The 21427-nt window shown below is 34.3% G+C and overlaps 3 protein-coding genes across 4 annotated transcripts; 2 read left to right on the top strand and 1 right to left on the bottom strand.

Moving 5' to 3' along the window:
• Positions 1-4845: 4845 nt before the first annotated feature.
• Positions 4846-8364, bottom strand: LOC112520196 (putative disease resistance protein RGA3). The gene is made up of 2 exons (XM_025128496.1): positions 5222-8364; positions 4846-5097 (listed from the first exon to the last, which is right to left on the bottom strand). The coding sequence occupies exons 1-2, from the start codon at positions 8362-8364 to the stop codon at positions 5091-5093; spliced, it is 3150 nt and encodes a 1049-aa protein (XP_024984264.1). The 3' UTR covers positions 4846-5090.
• Positions 8365-11105: 2741 nt separating this feature from the next.
• Positions 11106-13886, top strand: LOC112520392 (protein TIFY 8-like). Its single transcript, XM_025128772.1, has 5 exons — positions 11106-11324; positions 11580-12150; positions 12864-12951; positions 13093-13318; positions 13596-13886. Exons 1-5 carry the CDS (start codon positions 11117-11119, stop codon positions 13679-13681), a joined length of 1179 nt encoding a protein of 392 aa, XP_024984540.1. The 5' UTR covers positions 11106-11116; the 3' UTR covers positions 13682-13886.
• Positions 13887-14811: 925 nt separating this feature from the next.
• On the top strand, positions 14812-17269 carry LOC112519700 (mitotic-spindle organizing protein 1B-like). Of its 2 annotated transcripts, none has more exons than XM_025127935.1 (3): positions 14812-14912; positions 15467-15712; positions 17021-17269. In XM_025127935.1, the coding sequence occupies exon 2, from the start codon at positions 15490-15492 to the stop codon at positions 15706-15708; it is 219 nt and encodes a 72-aa protein (XP_024983703.1). In that variant the 5' UTR covers positions 14812-14912; positions 15467-15489; the 3' UTR covers positions 15709-15712; positions 17021-17269. The 2 variants fall into 2 exon arrangements, with proteins under 2 accessions (XP_024983703.1, XP_024983704.1); XM_025127936.1 differs by having other exon boundaries at positions 15448-15712.
• The last annotated feature ends 4158 nt before the right edge of the window (positions 17270-21427 follow it).

The raw sequence follows: 21427 nt of genomic DNA, 5'->3' as shown, positions 1-21427 counted from the left end.
TAGAGGAGCGTTCAAATGAAAACTCTCTCCATTTGTGTAAACTGTGTAAACCAATCTCAACCATCCATTTTCTTAATCAATGATCAAGATTTGTATGCTTTATTTATGGAAATTAAAAAAATTAAAAATTAAAAATTTAGTTTATTTCATCAATAAGGGTAGAATGGTAAACAATCATTAACAATCTGTATCATCCTAATGAAACATATTTCATTAACTATTTTATAATGAAACCTTTTCACATTGAAAACATTTACATGAACATTAATTTCATAAAGAATAAAATATAATATGCACCCGTTTCATCATACATATATTTCATAAAGAACAAAATCCATTATGCACCCGTTTCATTTTCATCCTACCAACTAAACGGATCAACTTTAATTACAATGCAACATGGATCACCATAAAAATGTTTCATGAAGCATGAATCAATTAGAGCATAAACATGTTTCACYATTATGAAACTATTTCATTAATATATACAATATGCGTAGAAGAAGCAAATAAATCATTTTACAATGAAACTTTTTCATATTAATACAGTTTCATGAACATGGTTTTTTTTTTCCCTCCAACCTCAAACCACGATTTCATTCCTAAAGAGGCTAGAATCTTCATACAAGCTTTCCAGATTCATTGAATACCAAATAATTAAAATCAAGATTTTAATATTATAATATAATAAAATTTTGAAACGTTACCATTTTCATAATTTCTTTTTTTAAATTTCCTTAATTAATATGCATTAATAACTTCCTTATTTATCAAAAAAATATGGAAAATGACCGAAATACCCTTATTGATTAAATTTAATTAAAAAAAAAGGAATTTTATTATTGGTCGAAATTGGTTTACACGGTTTCTTAGAATTGAATGGTTTTCATTTGAACATGCCCCTATATATGTATATATATATATATATGTGTGTGTGTGTGTGTGTGTGTAGGCAGATCAAACGAGAACAGTACATGTATAAAAGAACACGAAAACGGGCAAATCGTGTATAAAATCACTTGTTTTTTACATTAATGGTCAAAAAAAGTGTTCGGGCAACTTGTGGCTGCGTCTTCAAGTCGTGGGGTAAGGTCGCCTGAATCACATGTGATATTGTATGTGATATTAGTGTAAAATCAGATGTGATTTGCCCATTTTTCTATTCTTTTAATATGTAGCATTCTCGTTTGAACCTATGTGTGTGTGTGTGTGTGTGTCTATGTATATATGTGTGTGTGTATATAGGCGAAGAATCGTGTAAGAAGGAGAATTAAGCTGAGAAGCGTAATAATGGATCTGGACTTTTGATCATCTTTAATCTTAAACTCACCTATGAATCGCGTTTAATAAGGTATCGTAGCCCTTGGCCTTCTAGGAGATCAGGGGTTCAAACCTCACCATAGGTGAGGAGGGTGTGTGAGTTTATTGTTGCATTTGTCGTATATAAATATTATATACTTAAAAAAAAATCGCGTTTAATACGGTGATTGATATGATACATCTCGGTACATCTCATCTTGGTATATCTCCTCCTAATGTGCATCCAAGGATGGGAATTACTTCTTACGCTTCTCATATTAACTCTTATTCTCACTGGAATCAAACCATATGTGTATATTATATATATATATATATATATATAATTGTAAGATCCAATCTCAAACACAAATCAATGGTTAAATTAGAAAACTAATAATTTTGGTAATTTGACTTAAAATTTTAATTAAGGTATTTTTAAAATCTTATATATCTTCTCTCTCTCTCTCTCTCCTCTTTTCGTCAAACTTTATTCAGGCGAATCTTATTCCGTCAAACATATGATCCACACTGTGATACGCTTCACAAAATAACAAAAAAAACACAGTGTGATACGCTTCATAAAATAACAAAAAAAAAAAAAACACAGTGTGATACACTTAGTAAGCAACATTACCTGATATATTGTGTTACACCTCGTAATACAACAAAAATATATTGTGATACACTTTGTATAACGACAAAAATACACTGTGATACACGCTATAATACCAGATCTGGTTGATGAATACAACTGTGATACCACTGTATTACACTCAACGGTACATCTCCAAAGAGATCTAGATTACATCCAAAAACCTTGCATCTTTTTTGTGTTACATCTCTGACGATATCTGGGTTACATCTCCGAAAAAATCTGGCTTACGTCCCTGATCTGAACAAAAACTATAAACCGAAACTGATCTGGGTGTGCAGACCAGATCTCTTGGGACATGAAAAACCAAAACCGATTTGGGTTGTTCAACAGGAGGGACTCGGACCAGTGAAGGTGAGAGTTGAGGAGATGATGCCCGGTGGTTGGAGATGGATAGAAAATAAGAAACAACAGTGGTCGTTGGTCAGTGATGGGCGGAGAAGGAGGCATCACACGATGTTGGGGAAAAAGATCAGTGTAAAGTGTCGCACCCAAGAGGAAGCACGTTTTGACCGACAATGGGGAAAGAGGGTCACGAGTGGTAATCTCGTCCATTCTAATATATATATATACACACACACACACACACATATTATTTCAAAATTAGAATATTAAACTAATTAAAGTAAATTGAATACTCAACACAATTTACTAATTTGCTCTATTTATTTTAAGAAGTCATAATAATTATCCTGAATGATTGGTTTATGTTGAATCTCACAGTTAGCACAAACTAAACAATTTGATTATCCCATATATATATATATATATATATATATATATATATGGGCTTAATCAAATGAGAACTAATTAGTTTGTGGTAACCGTGAGGTCCAATCTCAACCACAAATCAATAGATAAATTAGGAAATTTATAATTTTGGTAATCTTTAATTAAAATTTTAATGCAAGGGCATTTAGGTATTTTCTCTCCTATCTCCTCTTTTCTCTCTCCGACCATCGTTCTCCGGCCACCGTCCTCCGGTGATACCACAGTGGTATCACAATGCATCATATATGTGATTGGTATCACACTATGGTCGTTTGTGCGGTCGATCAGATATGTAACACAGTGGTATCACAATGCATCTTATATGTGCTTGAGTATCACACTGTGGTATCACCGGAAGACGGGGACGGAGAGAGGAGAGAAAATACCTAAAATGTCCTTGCATTAAAATTTTAATTAAAAATTACCAAAATTATAAATTTCCTAATTTATCTATTGATTTGTGGTTGAGATTAGATCTCACGGTTACTACAAACTAACCAGTTCTCCCTTGAATGGACCCATATATATATATATATATATATATATATATATATATATAAAAGAGATTTACTTTGCAAACTATCCATTTCATACAAACCAATCACATTCATCCATTTTCATGATCAAAGAGCATGATTAAAACAATTTATTTTAGTAAAGTAAAAAAATAAAACAAAAAAAAATTATTATTATTTTTTCAATAAAGGGCAAAACGGGAACAAGTTTTAAACGTTTGAGATGATTGAAATCTCCTTTTCCGGGATTAAATCCCTTTTCCTAGAAATTATTATTAATCAACAATAATAAATGAAACATTTTGAAAACTGAATAATATTATTTCATTAGTGAAATTTGTTTAATGAATGAATCTTATTTTGAAAACTGAATAACATGATTTCATTAATGAAATTGGTTTTAAGGTTCTTAACCAAAATGAAATTGGTTTTATTAATGAAACTAAATATGATTCAATCAATGAAACATTTTGAAAACTGAATAAAATGATTTCATTAATGAAATTAGTTTCATGGTTCTCAACTAAAATGAAATTAGTTTCATAGTTCCTAACTAAAATGAAATTTGTAAAGAATCAATTTATTCATGAATTTTACAAATGAAACAAAATAAAATACTCAAAATCCGGAAAATATCACAACTATGATATTAATAAATCTGGTAAGATTTGTAAATTGAAAAAACAAATACCGATTTCTTTTGTTATTATGAAAATGAAATAATAAATTTCTAAGAAAAATATAAGTTAGTAAGTATCTATTAAAAAATAAATTGATTGATCATTTTCTAAAATACCTCTAATTTATATAACCTTTCTGATTTAGGCACAATTATAATATTGCTAAAAATATCTATTATAAAGTTAAAGGACAATCATACCCTTATGAATTAAAATTAAAGGAAATTAAATAGATATTGATTAATGTTAATTTGTACAAAAGAAGCAATTTGTATTTGATCACTCCCCCCTCTCTCTATATAAAAGATTAAAATACTTAAAATAGAATATCAATCCCATCAATGCTCCAAAGCATACCATCATGTACTCACATATCCGTGTATGGGAAAACTTACACAAACCAAAGTTGATTGAAACAAAAACTAAAAAAAGGGAGAAAGAAGTGGTATAACATAAATAACTATTACTTTTTAATTTTTATAATTGACTTCATATTTTTTATTGACAGTTGGTGTTTTCTTGCTGTCCAAATTGCTAGATACTGCAAACCACAATTGTTCTCTAGCTTTCGTAAATAAGCAGGAAGTAATCCAAAACAAACCACATTATTGAGTATTGACCGACGGTGGATAATCGTTCTTTTTATAATGTCATAGACCAGAAATTACGTGATTTAACGGGTCTTTTTTGATTGATTCTTCCATCATTTTCATATGCATAACATGTTCTTTCATAAAGTTAATACTTATTATGTTTTTGCATGCCCATAAAAAGAGGTATAGAGAATGCTACATAACTATATACAGCAACTTGAACAGAATGTGGACTCTATCAATGTTCTAAAGCATATGATTAGTTAAACACGGATTCTTTTAACTCGAAAGCTTCATGAAACAACTATAACGACAAATAAACATGCGTACGTGGAATATATGTACACAACTTAAAGAAATAGATGCAAGAATTGAGATTGCACTTACTATATGCAACAATCTTTTAAACCACTAGCGGATGAATGGTATCTGATGAAGATTTATGATGAATCTGTACACAAATTAAGGAAATTTAAACCATAACATACAATCTATATAAACAATGGATTACCTTAAGTATGTTGAGTGATATGTACGCTCAATATGTTAAGATATCACGCCAACCATTCACTCCTCTTCCTCAGCCCCTACAAGTAACAAAATTTAGTGAAATGTTCTTAGCATCATGCAGACTCCAATTCAAACAAAATTTGATGTTGTGGCCGGGAAAAGGGGAACGAGAAAGAAAAGAAATCCAGGAGAGAATGTTACCGTGACACATCTACACAGGGAACGTGAGAAATTTTAGGCCAATCTTCTCCAATCTCTTTCTCACACCTTCGCTGTAGATTTTCACATTTCCTAATCGTGAGAGAAGTTAGTTCCTTGAGCCCATCCGGCAAACAATGTACTCGGGGGCAATCATATATGCATAACTCAGTCAATTTCGGGAGGTTACTCGGCAAAGAAACTAATTTCTCACACTTTTCCAGAAACAAGTCGTTGAGTTTTGGAAGGTTAACCGGCAAAGAAACTAATTTTGAGCACTTCTCCATAAATAAATCCCTGAGTTTCGGAAAGTTACTAGGCAAAGAAACTAAACTCATGAAATGCATATCTAATTTCAAGAGTTCCGGGAGGTTTTTAGGCAAAGAAACTAAACCCGTGGAACGAATATTTAATCTCTCAAGTTTAGGAAGGTTACTAGGCAAAGAAACTAAATCTGGTGCATCATTTATGTCTAATCTCACGAGTTTTGGGAGGTTACTACGCAAAGACACTAAATCTGGTGCATGATCTATATCTAATCTCTCGAGTTTTGGGAGGTTACTAGGAATAGAAACTAAACCAGTGGATCGCATATCTAATCTCTCAAGATTTGGAAGGTTAGAAGGCATAGAAACCAGCTTTAAACAGTGATATATGTGTAACTCTTGTAAACCAGAAAATTCATCATCATGGAAACACTTGAGAACAAGCATCCACGCTACATGTATAACCCTAAGGCTGGGTAATTTTCCGAGTGATGGAATGCTTTCACATCTTTCACAGCACGAAAAGTTGATCTTCACCAAATTCCTTAAATTCATCATCCAACTCGGTGAAATCATCTTTCCCATGTAATTTCGTATTTCCAGCTCCTTGAGACTCGAATTTGGTTCCAATCCCTCGACAACCTCTTCATCGTGTCTAGCCGTTTCTCCTTCACTTTTAAATCCATCGCTGCCGGACCAACATAATACCAAAGATACTAAATTTATTTTGCATTTCAGATTGGCACTCTTGGCATCTTCCAAACCTCCAACATTCTTAAGCCCATCTAATTCCAACCCCCATCCAAGAAGATTTAGATCTCCCAGTTCCCTAATTTGGGCCCCTTTCTTTTTACCAACAACAAATCTTGCAAGTCTTCGAAGACACCTTAATTCTTTCATTCCAACAGGCATACAGTGGATTCGATAGCAGTCTTGGTTATCGAGACATCGAAGATTCTTCATGTATCTCATACCTTCAGGCAACTTTTCCAACTTCGTACACCCTCGCACAAGTAAGACTTGCAAATTTTGGAGATAGATAATTGATTTGGGTAGAAAATGTACGCCTGAGTGTGATATACTCAAGTATCTCAAATGTTTCAATTCACAAATTGATTCTGGCAATGTTGATTGTTTGATTCCATCCAAACACAACACCCTTAGATAAACATGGTTTGAAATTTGGCTAATGTTCCCTTTGTATTCATCAACAATGATGAATATTGATCGTAATGATCTTAGCCTTACCAAATCCTGGTCCAAGAAGAAAAAATCCGAAGAGGATGAACTAAGATGAAGTACCTCATCAGGGGTTATCAACTCCTTACCTGGGTTTATAATTGAGCAATCATATCTCATCACATATCGTGCTAGCTCATGCATCAAATCATGCATTTTACATACCAAATCCTTGGAGTTTTCGTCTTCTTGCACATCCTGGAGGAAGGACCTCGAAACCAAACAATTAAATATTTCTTCCCCAATCACATACAAGTCTGTTTCTCCTCTAGATGGAATAAAGCCATTTGCCATCCACAACTCTATCAATAAATCTTTTCCCATTTCATAGCCTTTAGGAAACAAACAACAATAAGCAAAACATCGTTTTAAATGTGGATGCAAGTTATGGTAGCTTAACTTTAAAGCAGGCAAAATGTCATTTTCTTGGAGCTCCCATACATCACTCTTATTCACACTTTGCCACTCACTCGCATTACCTTTCGACCACATTAGAACACCCAAAGTCTTCACTGCTAAAGGCAGTCCTTTGCATTTATCGACTATCTCTTTTCCAATAGACTCTAGCTCCCTTATGTTTCCCCCCTCCTTTCCAGATGCAAATGCAAATTTCTTGAATAATGACCACGAGTCCTCTTCAGACAAACATCCCACTTTATGTTGGAACTCAGGAACCTTAGCCATCATTCTGCTAGTTGTTTGATTTCGTGTTGTGATCATAACAATGCTACCTTCCGCTCCACTACTGAGTGCTTTACTTAACTCATCCCACTTCGTCCTCTCGTCGTTCCAGACGTCATCCAATACAATAAAAAATCTCTTTCCTTTTAACTTGTTTTGGAGATATACCTGCATCGCATCCAGCTGCGGAAGTTGGCATTGGCATTTATCAATGGATTCTATGATAGCTCTTGTTAACTTCTTAACTTTGAACTCACTGGAGACATACACCCATGACTGTAACTCAAAATGTTCCCTCACGCATTCATTGTTGTAGACTAATTGAGCTAGAGTAGTCTTTCCCACTCCCCCCATGCCCCAGATAGCGCACACCTGGACCGTTTCAGTGTCGTGTCTAACTATATCTTTGCTACATATTTTCTGAGCCACCATCTCCATATCTGCCTCTCTTCCGTATATAATGGATGTAGGTACGAGTGAACTAGTTTCCATGTTTCTTGTCTCACCATCATCCACGCTTACGGCATCGCTAATCAAGTTAAACTGGGACCTGTCTGCTGCAATCTTGTCCAATTTTCTTCTTATGGCTTTTACTTTATAAGCAACCTTAGCACGGACCAAAAGGGGGTTATGATTGTAGGAGAAGAAGGCTCTTACCTTGTATTTGATGCCTCTTTCGTTGTGTAGCCTTTGCAGCATACCTTCAGTTAAGGCATTGTCGAGAATGTTTTCGACCTCCAAAGATGCAGATCTGAGATTGCTGAGCCATGTTTCTACACCCTTTTCCTTCCTCTGTTTCACCTCTGCATCGCTGAGAACAGCTTGGATTTGAGTGTAAGTGTTGTTGAGAGCCGAAACATCAGCTTCGAGTCTCCGAAGTCGCCCAAACTCCTGGATAGCGGTCGATGTGAGGCTCCTCAACACATCACTCACAAGGCCAGAAAGAGCTGCATCTGCCATGGTTGTTGAAATCAAAAGTTTGAAGATGATGGGAATTACACAGGACAATGAAAGACGAGGAGAACAAGAATGAAAAAGCAAAGTCAACTCAAACTTACTTTTGTATGGTCGTGAATTAATTAATTGTTCAAACATTTTTAAAATTAATATTAATTGTTCAAACATTTTTAATATTAATTCATATTATTTTGATTTTCTGTTTCATTGCACGAATTAGTTTAGGGTTGGGTTCACGACTATCTTATTTTGTAAGATCCGTGATACCATAAAATAACATTTGAAACTTCGTAACAACATTTTTGTGAAGAAAACAACATGATCTCACATAATTTCAAGTCTTTTTGGGATTGATTTATCTGTTTAACTAGTTCGTGATACTTGCTAATCCAACCATCCATTACACGATAGTCAAAAAAGTTTATAGACCAAGCCATAGAAGCAGGCCCGTTCATTGGTGGCAATTATCAAGGTTTTGAGTTCAACGATCTTCGATTTTAGTTCGATTCCTCCCAAATATCCGATCCTAATACACCTACATTGAAGGTATGATCTATATGATACTTGATTGAGATCTATTTCACATACAAAAAGGGAATTTCTATCCCTCTGTTCAAACTAACGCAACAGCCAATCGACTCTATTTGATGTTCGGAGTACTATATACCAATCTTCAAAGCAATAAAACCGAGATATTTACCTGCAATTTTCTCCCAAATGACGAAGAAGACTCGAGCTTCGTCTGTGACTGCTACTTCGCTATTGATCCAGATTTTGAATTTTGAAGTGTAAACCAGACCTTATATATCTTGGGCTTATGGGCTGAACTAACTTGGTTTCCCCACTGTCGTTTAATTTCCTCTTAGGCCTTGATAAAAGTGATTAAATTCAGCCCATTTAATTTAAAATTGTCACATTTTAATCTTAAAGATTATTAGACTGTTTTGTTATTAAGTTTTACATGGATAAAGTTGTTTATATAGATTAATTCATCTGCATATTGTTGTTTGGTTGTTGTGCTGAATAAACAATCTGAAAGACAAAAATGACTATTTTACCCCTAAGGATTAAAGTAACCGTTTGATAAACATGGAACAAACCGATATACGACAAATGTGCAATTAAAACATGTTCATGAATAGTTGCAGGTTGATGCAAGCAGATATTATTTATCAAGAACAAATCTTCATTAAAAAACATGGTATGAAGTTTTGTTAAAAAAACATGGAACAAATCAGTATACAACAAATCCTTAATAAGCAGGTTTTTGTAAACAGTTGCAATTTGATATCAAGAACAATAATTTCTAAAAAAAACATGGAACAATTTATGCCTGATCAAAAACACGTATGCATCGAAAGAAATATGGTATGAAGCAAGTGGAACAAAAACACATGGAACATAAGAGGAGAGAAGCCTAGAACGAAAAAACACGAAACAAAAAGATACAAATCAAATATGGGAGGAGGTTTTCACAAACGAAGGTGAGGGAAGGTTGGAAAAGATAGGCGACTATGAGGCTTCACGAGCGAGGAGGTTTTCACGGACACCCTTGAACAAATGAAGAGATCGGCAACGTGAGTTACTAGATCAACTATGAGGGAGGAGAGGATGACCTGCGACGTGGAAAAGAGGCGCCAGAAGAGATAGATTTTTCTTGTGGGAGGGCTTTTCTTTTGTGAGGCGTGTTTATGAAGTAAACTGATAAGGGTGTTTGTGAATAATCATGACTGAATACATATGACACATATATTATGGTTGACCAAATAAGCACTCAGCTGAATCATTAAGCTGCAAGCAAATAATAAGCCTTACCAAATAAGTCATATAGCCTATGCAGCCCATTAACCAACAAACGAACAACCTCTTACATAAAAATATACCCAATGCATGTCTATTTCGAAAATACTTATTAAACAGATAGTTTTCAAAAAATTTGGGTAAAGCAGAGGGACCAAAAATGGAGTTTACTCAAGATTAAAGGATGAATGATGAAAATGAAAAGAGAGTACAAGTATTGAAGCAGGATGGTACAAGTTGGACAGAATTCCAAAGATGTCAGAGTGGGATGTTGGAAACACAGAATCAGAATGTTGAGACATTTGCATCATAATCGATAATCAAACAAAGAATCTTCCATCTTCCGTCTTCTCTCTCTCCCATTTCTTTTGGAACCATTTTCTATATTTAAATCTTATTTATTTAAGTTTTTTTTTTCAAATATAAAAAGTTATCTTTTGATAAAAATATCCCAATTATTTTAAAAAAAATCTTTTAGTCTTTGTATTTTAAATTTTTTTGACTTGAAGTATTATCTGGTTATCATGTTGATGTGATATCCAATTCAGTATTATTTACTAACGTAATTAATTACATGAATTCTTTATTTTTTTTAATCTAAAAATAATTTTCGATTGATTATCTAAATAGTTAAATGTTTAAAACTTTATATCTTCGTTTAATTTATCGCCTTTAAACAATCTTAGCAACCGCACATACCAAACAAAGCTTTCCGGTGATAATTAATAAAAGTTACTAAAACCCAAGAAGTAGATCCACGCCACCTCTCATCTCTCCCCCTGAGATGGGCAGCAGGGAGGGGAGCAGAAGCAACACAACCCAAGAATTTGTACAAAGCAACTACCTTTTGCTCTTCAAAATCCTTTATCTTTCATCTTTTCTGATAATCGTGCTCCCATCATCCTCCACTTTCCTTTTCGGGTCTCGATGATGACAAGTGGTTTCCGATGAGATTATGGCTGCCGTCCTGTTTTCAAGCACAATGTCTCAAAACACCACCACCAATGTCAATGACGATGTGAAGCCCACAATTTTCCATGATTTCCTTGGCCGTCAGTGTGCTCCATTGCTTCACTGCGCCGCCGCCGACGGTGGTTCCCCTTCTCCTTCTGCATCGCGTGCCGGTGGTGCCCCCATTTCCACTACTTCTGATCTGGATTCTGGTAAGTAAACCTGCCCGTCCACTGTTTGATAAAATGTCTGCGGTTATTCAGATTTTTTTCTTCCAATATTGCAATTTCAGCAAATTCCCATGGTTTGAATTCTCATTGCACAAGTATTTGATAGAATATATATCCTCATGATCGATTAAAACGAGTGGTTGAACACGTCAGTGCTCATACTTGAAGCTTTAATGGTGATCATATTGTCACATTCTTATCATAATTTGATAAATTTTCTCATTTTAACCATGGTAGACAGACAGGTTGGATCTCATCTTGAAGGAGTGCCATTTTATGGCCAAAGAAACGATTTTTCACCCTCAGAAATCCGTAACCGATATGCAGGGAGTAAACGCAGTAACTCAGATTATGTATTCATGGGTTCATCCAGAGATGGTGTCCCCCAAATCAGACCAGATTTTCCAGAAAACTCACATCTGATGAAGGTCCTTTCGAATATAGGGCAGCAAGAACAACTAAAACGACCCCATGAAGTTGAAGCTTTCATGGCTGCTCATCCAATTAGACCAACATCTAAATGGGAACGAGCCATTCCGGTTAACGTTGGGCCATTATTGCAGTACCCTCCACGAGCTGGTCAAGCTGTACCAAATGCATATCAAACACTTTCAAATCGATTTAAAGATGCCAATGTGGGTTCAGTGATTTCCCAATCAGCTGCTGATCAAGGATCTAGAACTGGAATCAAAGGGTCAGGAATTTTGAGCAGCTCGATTAACGTCAATGGTGGCGTAGCTGAACCAGCTATTGGCAAACAGAAGTCTGTAATCAGTGTTCCTGAGCCAGGGTCGTCTTCTCCTCTTCGGTAAACATTATAAACACTCGATTCAATCATTTTGAACCAAGTATTGTGATAAGATATATGCGTTTTATGTTGGTGATTTTGCTGTCATCTGCCCGTTTGGTGTAATTGAAATTTACAAGTGATTGAAAGGGTATTTGGTTAAGCTATAATACAGGTTAGCAAGTGCAGACTGCACTTGTATAATCTAACTTGAATCTAAGATCTCCGTGCAGCAGGGGTCTAAAGGACAAGGCCCCTAAAGCTAACCGGTATGTGGAAGAGGCCGACAATGAGATCAATACTTTCGGTGTGCCTTATTCTTGAGGCACTGAAGTATTTTTAGTAAACACTGATCAACGAGTGCCTTCGGCATTGATCAGTGAGTCAGCGGTGACGGTGAGTGCTCACTTTCTGCCGATCAGCAGTGGTCTACTGATCTCTGCTGATCAAGAGAAAGTGAGAAATCACTTCTGATTAACGGTGAGTGCTCTCATTGATGTTGACGTCATAGGAGTTTTCAGTCTCCATTTAACATTGGAATATAACAAGATCTTTGTGTTTTATTCTCGTTTTCTGCTTAAAAACCAGAGTGTGAATTTCGATTATTCCCCTGGCGAAGTCGAAATATTACTAATGGAAAGTGTTCCTTACACGCTCCAAAATTCTATCCAAGTCTTGTTCAATTGATTCATCACGATACCCCTAGATCTAACATTTTATGGTTACATTTGCAGCCGACAAGGTTCAACGTCTGCTAGTCGCCAGATGACTATATTTTACGGCGGTCAAGCTCATGTCTTTGATGATGTTCATCCGAACAAAGTCAGTTTTTTCTCTTTGATCCTTTCAGTTTGTTCTAATGAATGCAGTTGAAATGATCATCAAGAAAAGATATTTGTGAACAAGTTCACTCTTTTTGATCCTTTGAAAGTTGTATAGATCATCCTGTTTGGTTTCTTTCAGGCAGATGCGATAATGGCTCTGGCCGGATCTACTGGTGCATCATGGTCAACAAGTTACTCCAATTCGGTCGTCAAACCAGCCAGACCCAGTGGTGAAAATATTCCGGTGACTGGTGAAAACACTGGCATGGCCGCCAGTAACTCTGGTTTGCCACGTGGAAGATTCTATGTTGCTGGGAGTTCAAGTCCTGGGGCTGTCTCAAATGATCGAAGGTCAATGCCTCATGGTAAGTTTTTTTTCTATAATCTACCCTGCCCCATAAGGTCAAAGGTTATGGTTTTCAAATTCAAAATCAACAAGTATCCTGCAACCTTAGTCCACAACTTCAACGACTATTTTACCTTCATTACATAAAACATGTAAAATGTTGGAATAAAAATTTGAGATAAATAAGTAAATCTTGGTCAATATTGGATTTAGAAAGTGTATGTTTGACCTCAAAAGTCAAAATGCTTTCTAACCCATGTTTTTAAGGTTTTGTTTACATGCCTTCTTTATTGCAGGAGGGCATGGTGGTGTTTTAATGGCAGATCCAAGACAGCGGACAACACGAGCTGCTGTAGAGTCGAGTACTGAAGAGAAACTGTGAGGTATCGGACTGCAATATTCAAAAAAACATCGAGTTTTGAGTTTTAGAGTTTTTGTCCACTGTATTCCTATCTTTTTTGAGACGTTTCTAGTGGTCATCCGCTTTTGTTCTTTCTCTTTGTTTCATTATGATTAAAACACTTTGTGGCATCAAGCAAACGGGATACGGGTTCCTTCTATGATGCTTAACCTGAGAAATTTTTCTTCGTCGTTTCTTGATTTGTTCCCATTTATGATGCAACCGGATGTACACATTTACGGTTCGCCATCACTCGAATACGTGTTTATTTTACATTTTCTCTTCGAAAATGGAATACGTATAGATAGTACGTTGGTATTGTAGATGTGCATGGTGACAAAAGCTAAAGGACTAATAGGTGCATTCGGCCCTCCTTCAATCTTCGTAAGAAAGTTGTTTAAAAATTTCGGTACAATATCTACATAAAAAAATTATGGCCAATATGTAGGGACTGTTTGACAGTTGTTGAATGATTTAAAGACTCTCATGATATAATGCAAAATGAAAAATAATTGTTTGGTAATTGTTTACAAAGAAATTACGGGTTGAATGGTTAAGGGAGGATCAAGATACAAAATCATTCTGAAGGTTTTAGAACTATTAAGAGACAAATTTTTTCTTGCCAAACAAGATTCAACTCTTAACGATCCAGATGTTGTCTCCTCATGTTTTCAATCACCAATTATCATTATTTGCAATGTCAAGTTTATATATATAGTTTAAGGATTAGGAAAAAATTTGACAAAAATGAACTCGGATAATGAAATAAAATGGATTAAAAAATATGTCAAATTAGATGGTCATAGCTACGATACGTTGAATATCTGAATCTAACAATTTGAATGAGAGGCCCTTAAATTATTTGTTACCTGTTTAACAGATCAATCAGATCCTTAAATAAACAAAAAGTTTGATAGAGACTCCAAAATGACTGATTTTAAAAATTGGTTCTCCAAAATAGAAATAAGATGAAAGTTGGTTCCATTTTAGAACAATTTTCCTTTTTTTTTTCTTTATAGTTTTCTTCCAATCAAATGTAACGAATATTTAATTTTATAAATACATCGATTTTATCGTATTATTTATCAAATTGATAACATGCTGTGAAATATTTAGGAAATTGAAATTTCAGGGTCCACTTTCTCCCTCGCTCACTTCCCTAACGCCGTCCGACATTTGAAGCCCTAATCGCCCAAATTGAAGCTTCGAGCAGGTAATCACTTCCTTCACTCTTGGGATCAGTTGATTTTCTTGTGTTCCCATCATTTACTTACGTTTCACGATTGTTGTTTATGTATTTGTTTATAATCGATTGCCAAGTTCTTGTATCGTAATGCGATGGAACTCAAATTTGGTCCTTTCATGATTTCTGCATTTAGATTAGATGATTACACTGTCTCTCATAATTTCATTTTGCGATTGAACAGGAGATATTTGAATTTCAAAATTGATACGTGTTTTAGGCGTTTTAAGGAAAATTGATTGCGAACGACATTACACGCATTTACTAAAATGATCTTGATGTTCGAATTTGCAATCAAATCCACATTGGGATGGTTTAGGTTTGATTTCAAAATTCAAAATTTCAACATGTTATTCGAGTTTTTGAACGGAGAGAGGATCAGAAACCTTAATCAGCTAAGAGTATTTTGGTGCATCAAACTTGAAATTTGCAGTGATGGTTATTGTCATGGTTTTCTTTTGGTGATTTTAATGTCTAATTGTTATGATTTTCATTTTTTTTCAAGTTGGTTTTGAACTTTGCAGTTATATTTTGAAGTTCTTCGTTCATGGATCCAGAAGCTGCACGCACTGCCCGGGAATCCCTGGAGTTAGTTTTTCAGATGTCAAACATTCTTGACTTAGGGTTGGATCGCCACACACTTTCTGTGCTCATTGCACTCTGTGACCACGGATTAAACCCCGAGGCACTAGCTGCTGTGGTCAAGGAGTTCCGTAAGGAGCCACCATTGACATCCTCAACTCCAACAACTCCATCGGTTCCTTGATTACGTAAGTTTATGTAAATCTTAATTTGTTTCAGGTTTTTGGTTTCATCTTTCTTTGTCACATTGCTAAAACATTAAATCGGCTTTTATCCCATGGGATTCTTTGCAGTTTCTATGTATTTTCTTCAAATTATGATAAGTGTTCTGTATGGTGGAACCATACGGTGAGTAGATATAGCAAAAATACTTGTTAATTGCATACATATCGAAAAATCATGGGTAAAATCGCACCGCAAAATTCATGGATGGTTTTTTACTTGTACCCATATATCTTCAGGTTGAGCATATATTCCAGCATTTGCCCACACTCGCATATGTAGTAGTATTAGTTAGGGTACATTGCACCAAAATGTAACCAGCGTGTTAGGGTGTCCAAAACACTCACCAATAGTTTTCTTTTGGCAAATTGTTATTCATTTTCTTTTCTTCGGAAATAATTACCTTGATCATCTCATGGATGTTGCAATACTATCTTTTCTTAGATGTTTGATGAAAGTTGCATATATGTTCAAATGAGAATGGCAAATAGAATGAGAAGTTGATAATAGATATCAACCGTTAAATTAGATGATCTAAGGACTTGATTAAAAAGGCAGTTACAACCATTTTTCAGAACAAAAAAGATTTCCCTTCCCCCTCGATTTCTTAAATTGAAAATAGACGAAATATAACAAAATGTTCTTGCTGAAGAAATGTGTCAAAGCAGCAAGCTCAAGCTGTCAACCCAAGGGGTTCAAGCTGGACCATATGTTGCTTAATGCCTGTTTGTTGCCAGCTTAATGAGACTCAGCTTATTTGGTCAGCTATACATGACTGTTTGGTAGTGGCTTAATGATATAGAAACTGACTTGTTCAGTAAGCTTCTAAGGAGACTTTTATGCAGAAAGCCAAGTTTTTTTTTTTAAATTGCTCCTCCAAATTAAAAAATACACTCCTTCCATATATGAAAACCTTCCAAACAAAAACTCTCCCAATCTATACGGATAGATTAATCTATAGAGACAGCTTTATCTATACTGATACTGCATCTATAGACTTATTTACAACTTCTAATCCTTGGGATTGCGTTGAAGTACTTTTTAACAATATCAATATGTATCTTTATCAACAAAAGAGATGACCCTTTATGTGGAATTACCTTTCTACCCTTCCCTTCTTCAGGCATGTCAATCTTTCAGGTTTTTGAAAAAGTTATTGGTATGAAACTCAATCTTGATCTTCATTCTTCAAAGGTTTTTCTTATGGGACTTAGTTTAGGCGAGTTTAAGGTATAATCAATCTTTTATACGTTGATGTTTTATGTATGTTGTAGGATAAAAGGAAGGCAAGTGAATATAGGAGAGCCATGAAATGTTACTGCCACAAAGCGGATATTAAAATTGTGACAAACTTGAGAACAGGCGGATTTACATGATCATCAGTGAGGTCTGGTGTCGCCACAAAATTGTTTTAGTATAGTGTAATTTTTTTTATGCTCCTTACCATGCCATCATTTTGTTTCGTTGTGTACTACAATGTTACGATTTGAATTTTTTTATGGATCCATCTTTGGTTGTTCTTATACGTTACTTGCAAGAAATTAGGAGTCTCTGGGCAAGTTGTTCATTCAAGGGACAGAAGTTACGGTATAGAAATAATAACCCGCATGTGACTTGGGAAATCACATAGCTTGATGTATGCGACTTGGTTATGTGACCAAAAATATCACATAGGTGTCGTATAGTAATGGAACAAATGTTTTTATTGAAGTGTACAATGTTTATATATGACAAACACTCACACTCCTCATTTTTGGTGATATTTAAACCTTGACCTCTTAGAAAGCTGAGCTCTATCAGTAATTGGGTATTGTTGGGCCATTGAACATTTGGCAGGGGCGGACCTACGAATACCCGAGCGGGGTCCTGTGCACTGGCTCAGCTGATTTTCGCAAGTAAATTCTTTTTTTAGTTTATGAAAGGTGCACCGGCTAAATTTTGAGGTGTGCAATAGGATATTGAAAATACAAAAGACATCAAACAAAAAACCAAAAAAATCCATTGATTTGTGTTGATAAATATTGATTTTTCCTCTATTATCTACAAATATTGTCGTCTCGATAGTGAAACCATGTTAAATCTTGTGTTATTTACTTGTTTGAGGTATCACCATTGCATAGTGAAGCATATATTCTTGGTTACTATGTTGTGATGATTGTATTTAATGGTTGAGGTGTTATAAAGTACATCGTCAATCTATATTTGTTTCCGTATTGTTGTTTAGGCGATACAGTGATTCCGTTAGAGATGTTAAAGAGATCTTTGAATGTTTTGTAAAGTTTGGGACTAGGTCCAAAATGAAGTATTGAAAGTTGATTCCTAAAACATAAAAAAAAGTACAAATTTAGTTTCATTTTGATGCAATTTACCCTTCTAAAACAATTAAAAAATTTGAAATACGTTTATATGTGTCGGGTAAATGTTTATGTACGTGTAAACAACGACGAAATGAAATCATCGTACCACCATATGTTGTCTTTTTATTTATGTCTCTTACCAAGAGAAACGGTAACATTTTTAGCTTAATTTCTAAACCTAAAATTTATAAAATTCCATCCATGTCTGCTTCTTTAACGTAATTTCTAAACCGACATCCGTGTCTTCTTTTAACAAGAAACCCAAAACGACAAAACCCTTTTCCTTGTATTCATAATCAACAAACCGAATACGTCCATAGCCGAAACCCCTAAAAGTTGCATCTTAAAACCTCTTCTATAAAAAGCAAAGACACGATTTTTTGCCAATACTCATAACTTGTTTATTTGCACACCAACAAAAATACACAGTTATTATTCTTTTCCAACCAGATATCATATTTCCAGATCAAATACAAACAATTATCGGATTTTTCGATATCAATTTACAAATTATTAATAATATTTTGCATATGTTAAAAAGGAATCTTGTACTTTTATGTCCAAAACACCCCTAATATTTTAACAAAATAAAAGTCCCCAATTGAATTTTATGTTACCATATTTTGTTGTCTTCCATAGTTTACAAGTGACTTCAAAACCATGCAATATATTTAATTAACCAAACGACATCACTTAATCCAAATTTTGCCAACTACACAACCACATGCCCTTTTTTTTAACTTGATTTGTCTTTGATTTTGTTTTTAACATGACAATTGTTGTATTAAAATAATTTTAATTAATGGGAAAAAAACAGATATAACGACGTCAACATATTTGTTTTTGTTGACGTTCTTCAATCAGATAGTATTTTTTTAATTATTTTATATGAATAAAAGGTGGACGTTAAAATTTTAATCTGTTAAACGAATATGACAACGTCAACAAAATTGTTTTTGTTTTCATTCTATGATCAAGTTGTATATTTTCGTTATTTTACTCTATATACGTAATTGAAGATTGAACGTTTTAATCTGCTAAAAGAATATAACAACGTCAACAAGATTGTCTTTTTTACGTCTTTTTGTCAAGAAATATTTTGTTTTATATAAGTAAGTGAAGATTGAACGTTTAATCTGCTAAACGAATATAACAATGTCAACAAAATTGGTTTTGTTGACATTCTTTGACCAAACAGTATTTTTTTTCATTGTTTTATTTTATCAGTAATTTCCTGTAGATTGACCATCATTGACAGATTTCTCCATCGGTCTTTAAAAATCATTCGGTAATGACGATTACTAGCCGCATTTTCTTTGATGATGAGATCCACTGGCAGTCTACTGATGATAGCTATTTTCGATGGATTACTGATAAATTTTTTCGTCGATAAAGTCTCTATATTTTATAATGGTGATCAAACGTTTAATATGATACCTCCCAAAAGTCCAAGGCACTTGATTGCGTTTGTTTTGGCATTTTGTGTTAATTTTGATGATTCTTTTTATATTTACAAAAATATGGCGTTTAAAAACGAAATACTAAAAGCACATATTTAAAATATGTAGGATATTCATTTAGAGATCTTTTCGAAAGAATGGTGATTTGTCCCGATTCAGTGTCTCAAGGTCGGGGATCCCCGGTAGACTCAAACTAACATCTTTATGGGGTTTGATCGGGGACGGGATGTTAATCCTCGTATCTGTCAGGGTCGGGGCCGAGGCTATTACTAAAAATCGGGGACGGAGATTCAAAAACTGCCCCATCCCCGTCCCGTTGCCATGCCTATCTTTGCGAACCAAAATCGATGTGGCTTTTTTTTTTGATACATAATTTAATATGAATATTTAACTGGAATGTTGAATACCCATTGAAAAATAATAGTAAGGTGGTGTTTGTTTTTTAAGAGGTGCTGAAGTCTGAAGTATGATTTCACTTCTGATTTATAAGAGGTGGTGCTGAAGTCTGAAATCTGAATCAGTCAGACTGTTTGTTTTTACGTCTGAAGTCTGAAATCTGAATCAATATAAACACGAAAAAAGTCTCATAACGACTAGAACCAATATTCATATTGCATTAATTGTGTCGCCATCATCCTTTGCTCATTGGTTTGATCATACTCAGAAAATAACTCATATATAGGAGAGATCGATTTGTAGAGATCGTTTTGGATAGATCGGTAGCTTGAGACCGAGCGAGAGATCGATATGGTGTCTAGATCGTATGATGTGGATAGATCGGTATGATTTGGTAGCTGGAAATCAAGCGAGAGAACGAGAGATCGATATGGTGTGTGAATAAGAGCCCATTAAGAGTTTAGACTGCCACTTAAAAATTCAGAGGACAATAAAAGCTTTTCAGCTCTTATTTTCAAAAAAAATCAAACGGTCTGAAAATAAAAACGTCTGACCGATTCAGACTTAAGAGCTTTTTTTAAATAAACAAACAAGCCCTAAGAGTAAATTACGGGTTTGGTCTCGTTATGTTTTTCTATTTTAACGGTTTTTATCCATCAACTTTATTTATTCCATATCTTGTAAATTATGTTTTCCGTCAATATGATTTGTTGAAAATTGTTGCTTCCATCTCTAGTTTTCTGAAATTACAGTTACATCATCATGGTTCAAGAAAAAACACTAAAAAGAGAACAAGGAAACCCATAATTCAATGGTTATGAGTAATAAGGCGGGTTTAATTTTGCAAAAACTATATCCATGATCATATATAAAGGGTTGGGTTCCGATAAGAATGAAAGCTATGGAGAGAATGGTAAAAAAAGATCTTCATTCTTAGATTAATCTCAATTGAAAATCAACAGCAATGAGATGTACAGAGATGCACCGGATCAATTCTCATATCAAGCACAATTTATAGGGTAAGGGTGAGATTAAAAGTGATCAGGAGTTCAAATCCCTTATTACACTTCTTACTAAAACTCATATTCGCACGCGATTGTTCGTCTTTGTATAAAATACATTATTTATTATAAAAAATATTTATAATATAATGTATATAATACATTTTTACAATCTATTGTTTTCTTTTAGCATCCTTATACATGTATATATATATATATATATATATATATATAGAGAGAGAGAGAGAGAGAGAGAGGAAGATCAATCGAGAATGATACATATATAAAAGAATAAGAGAATAATTATGGGTCAATCATTTTATTAAATAATACTTTAAATAGAACTTTCTTAAAAATTACCCAAAATGACATATGTGTCACTGTTGTATATAAATTAGATATCAAAAATCATTTATTTATATAAAGATTATTTAATAAATTTAATTAAGGTATTTATTCATATTTTT

Source organism: Cynara cardunculus (genome assembly GCF_001531365.2).
Source record: "Cynara cardunculus var. scolymus isolate 2C chromosome LG 10, CcrdV1, whole genome shotgun sequence".
In the NCBI taxonomy this organism is placed as follows: domain Eukaryota; kingdom Viridiplantae; phylum Streptophyta; class Magnoliopsida; order Asterales; family Asteraceae; genus Cynara; species Cynara cardunculus.
The sequence above is the reverse complement of the archived record's forward strand: the minus strand, read 5'-3'. Positions and strand labels throughout refer to the sequence as shown.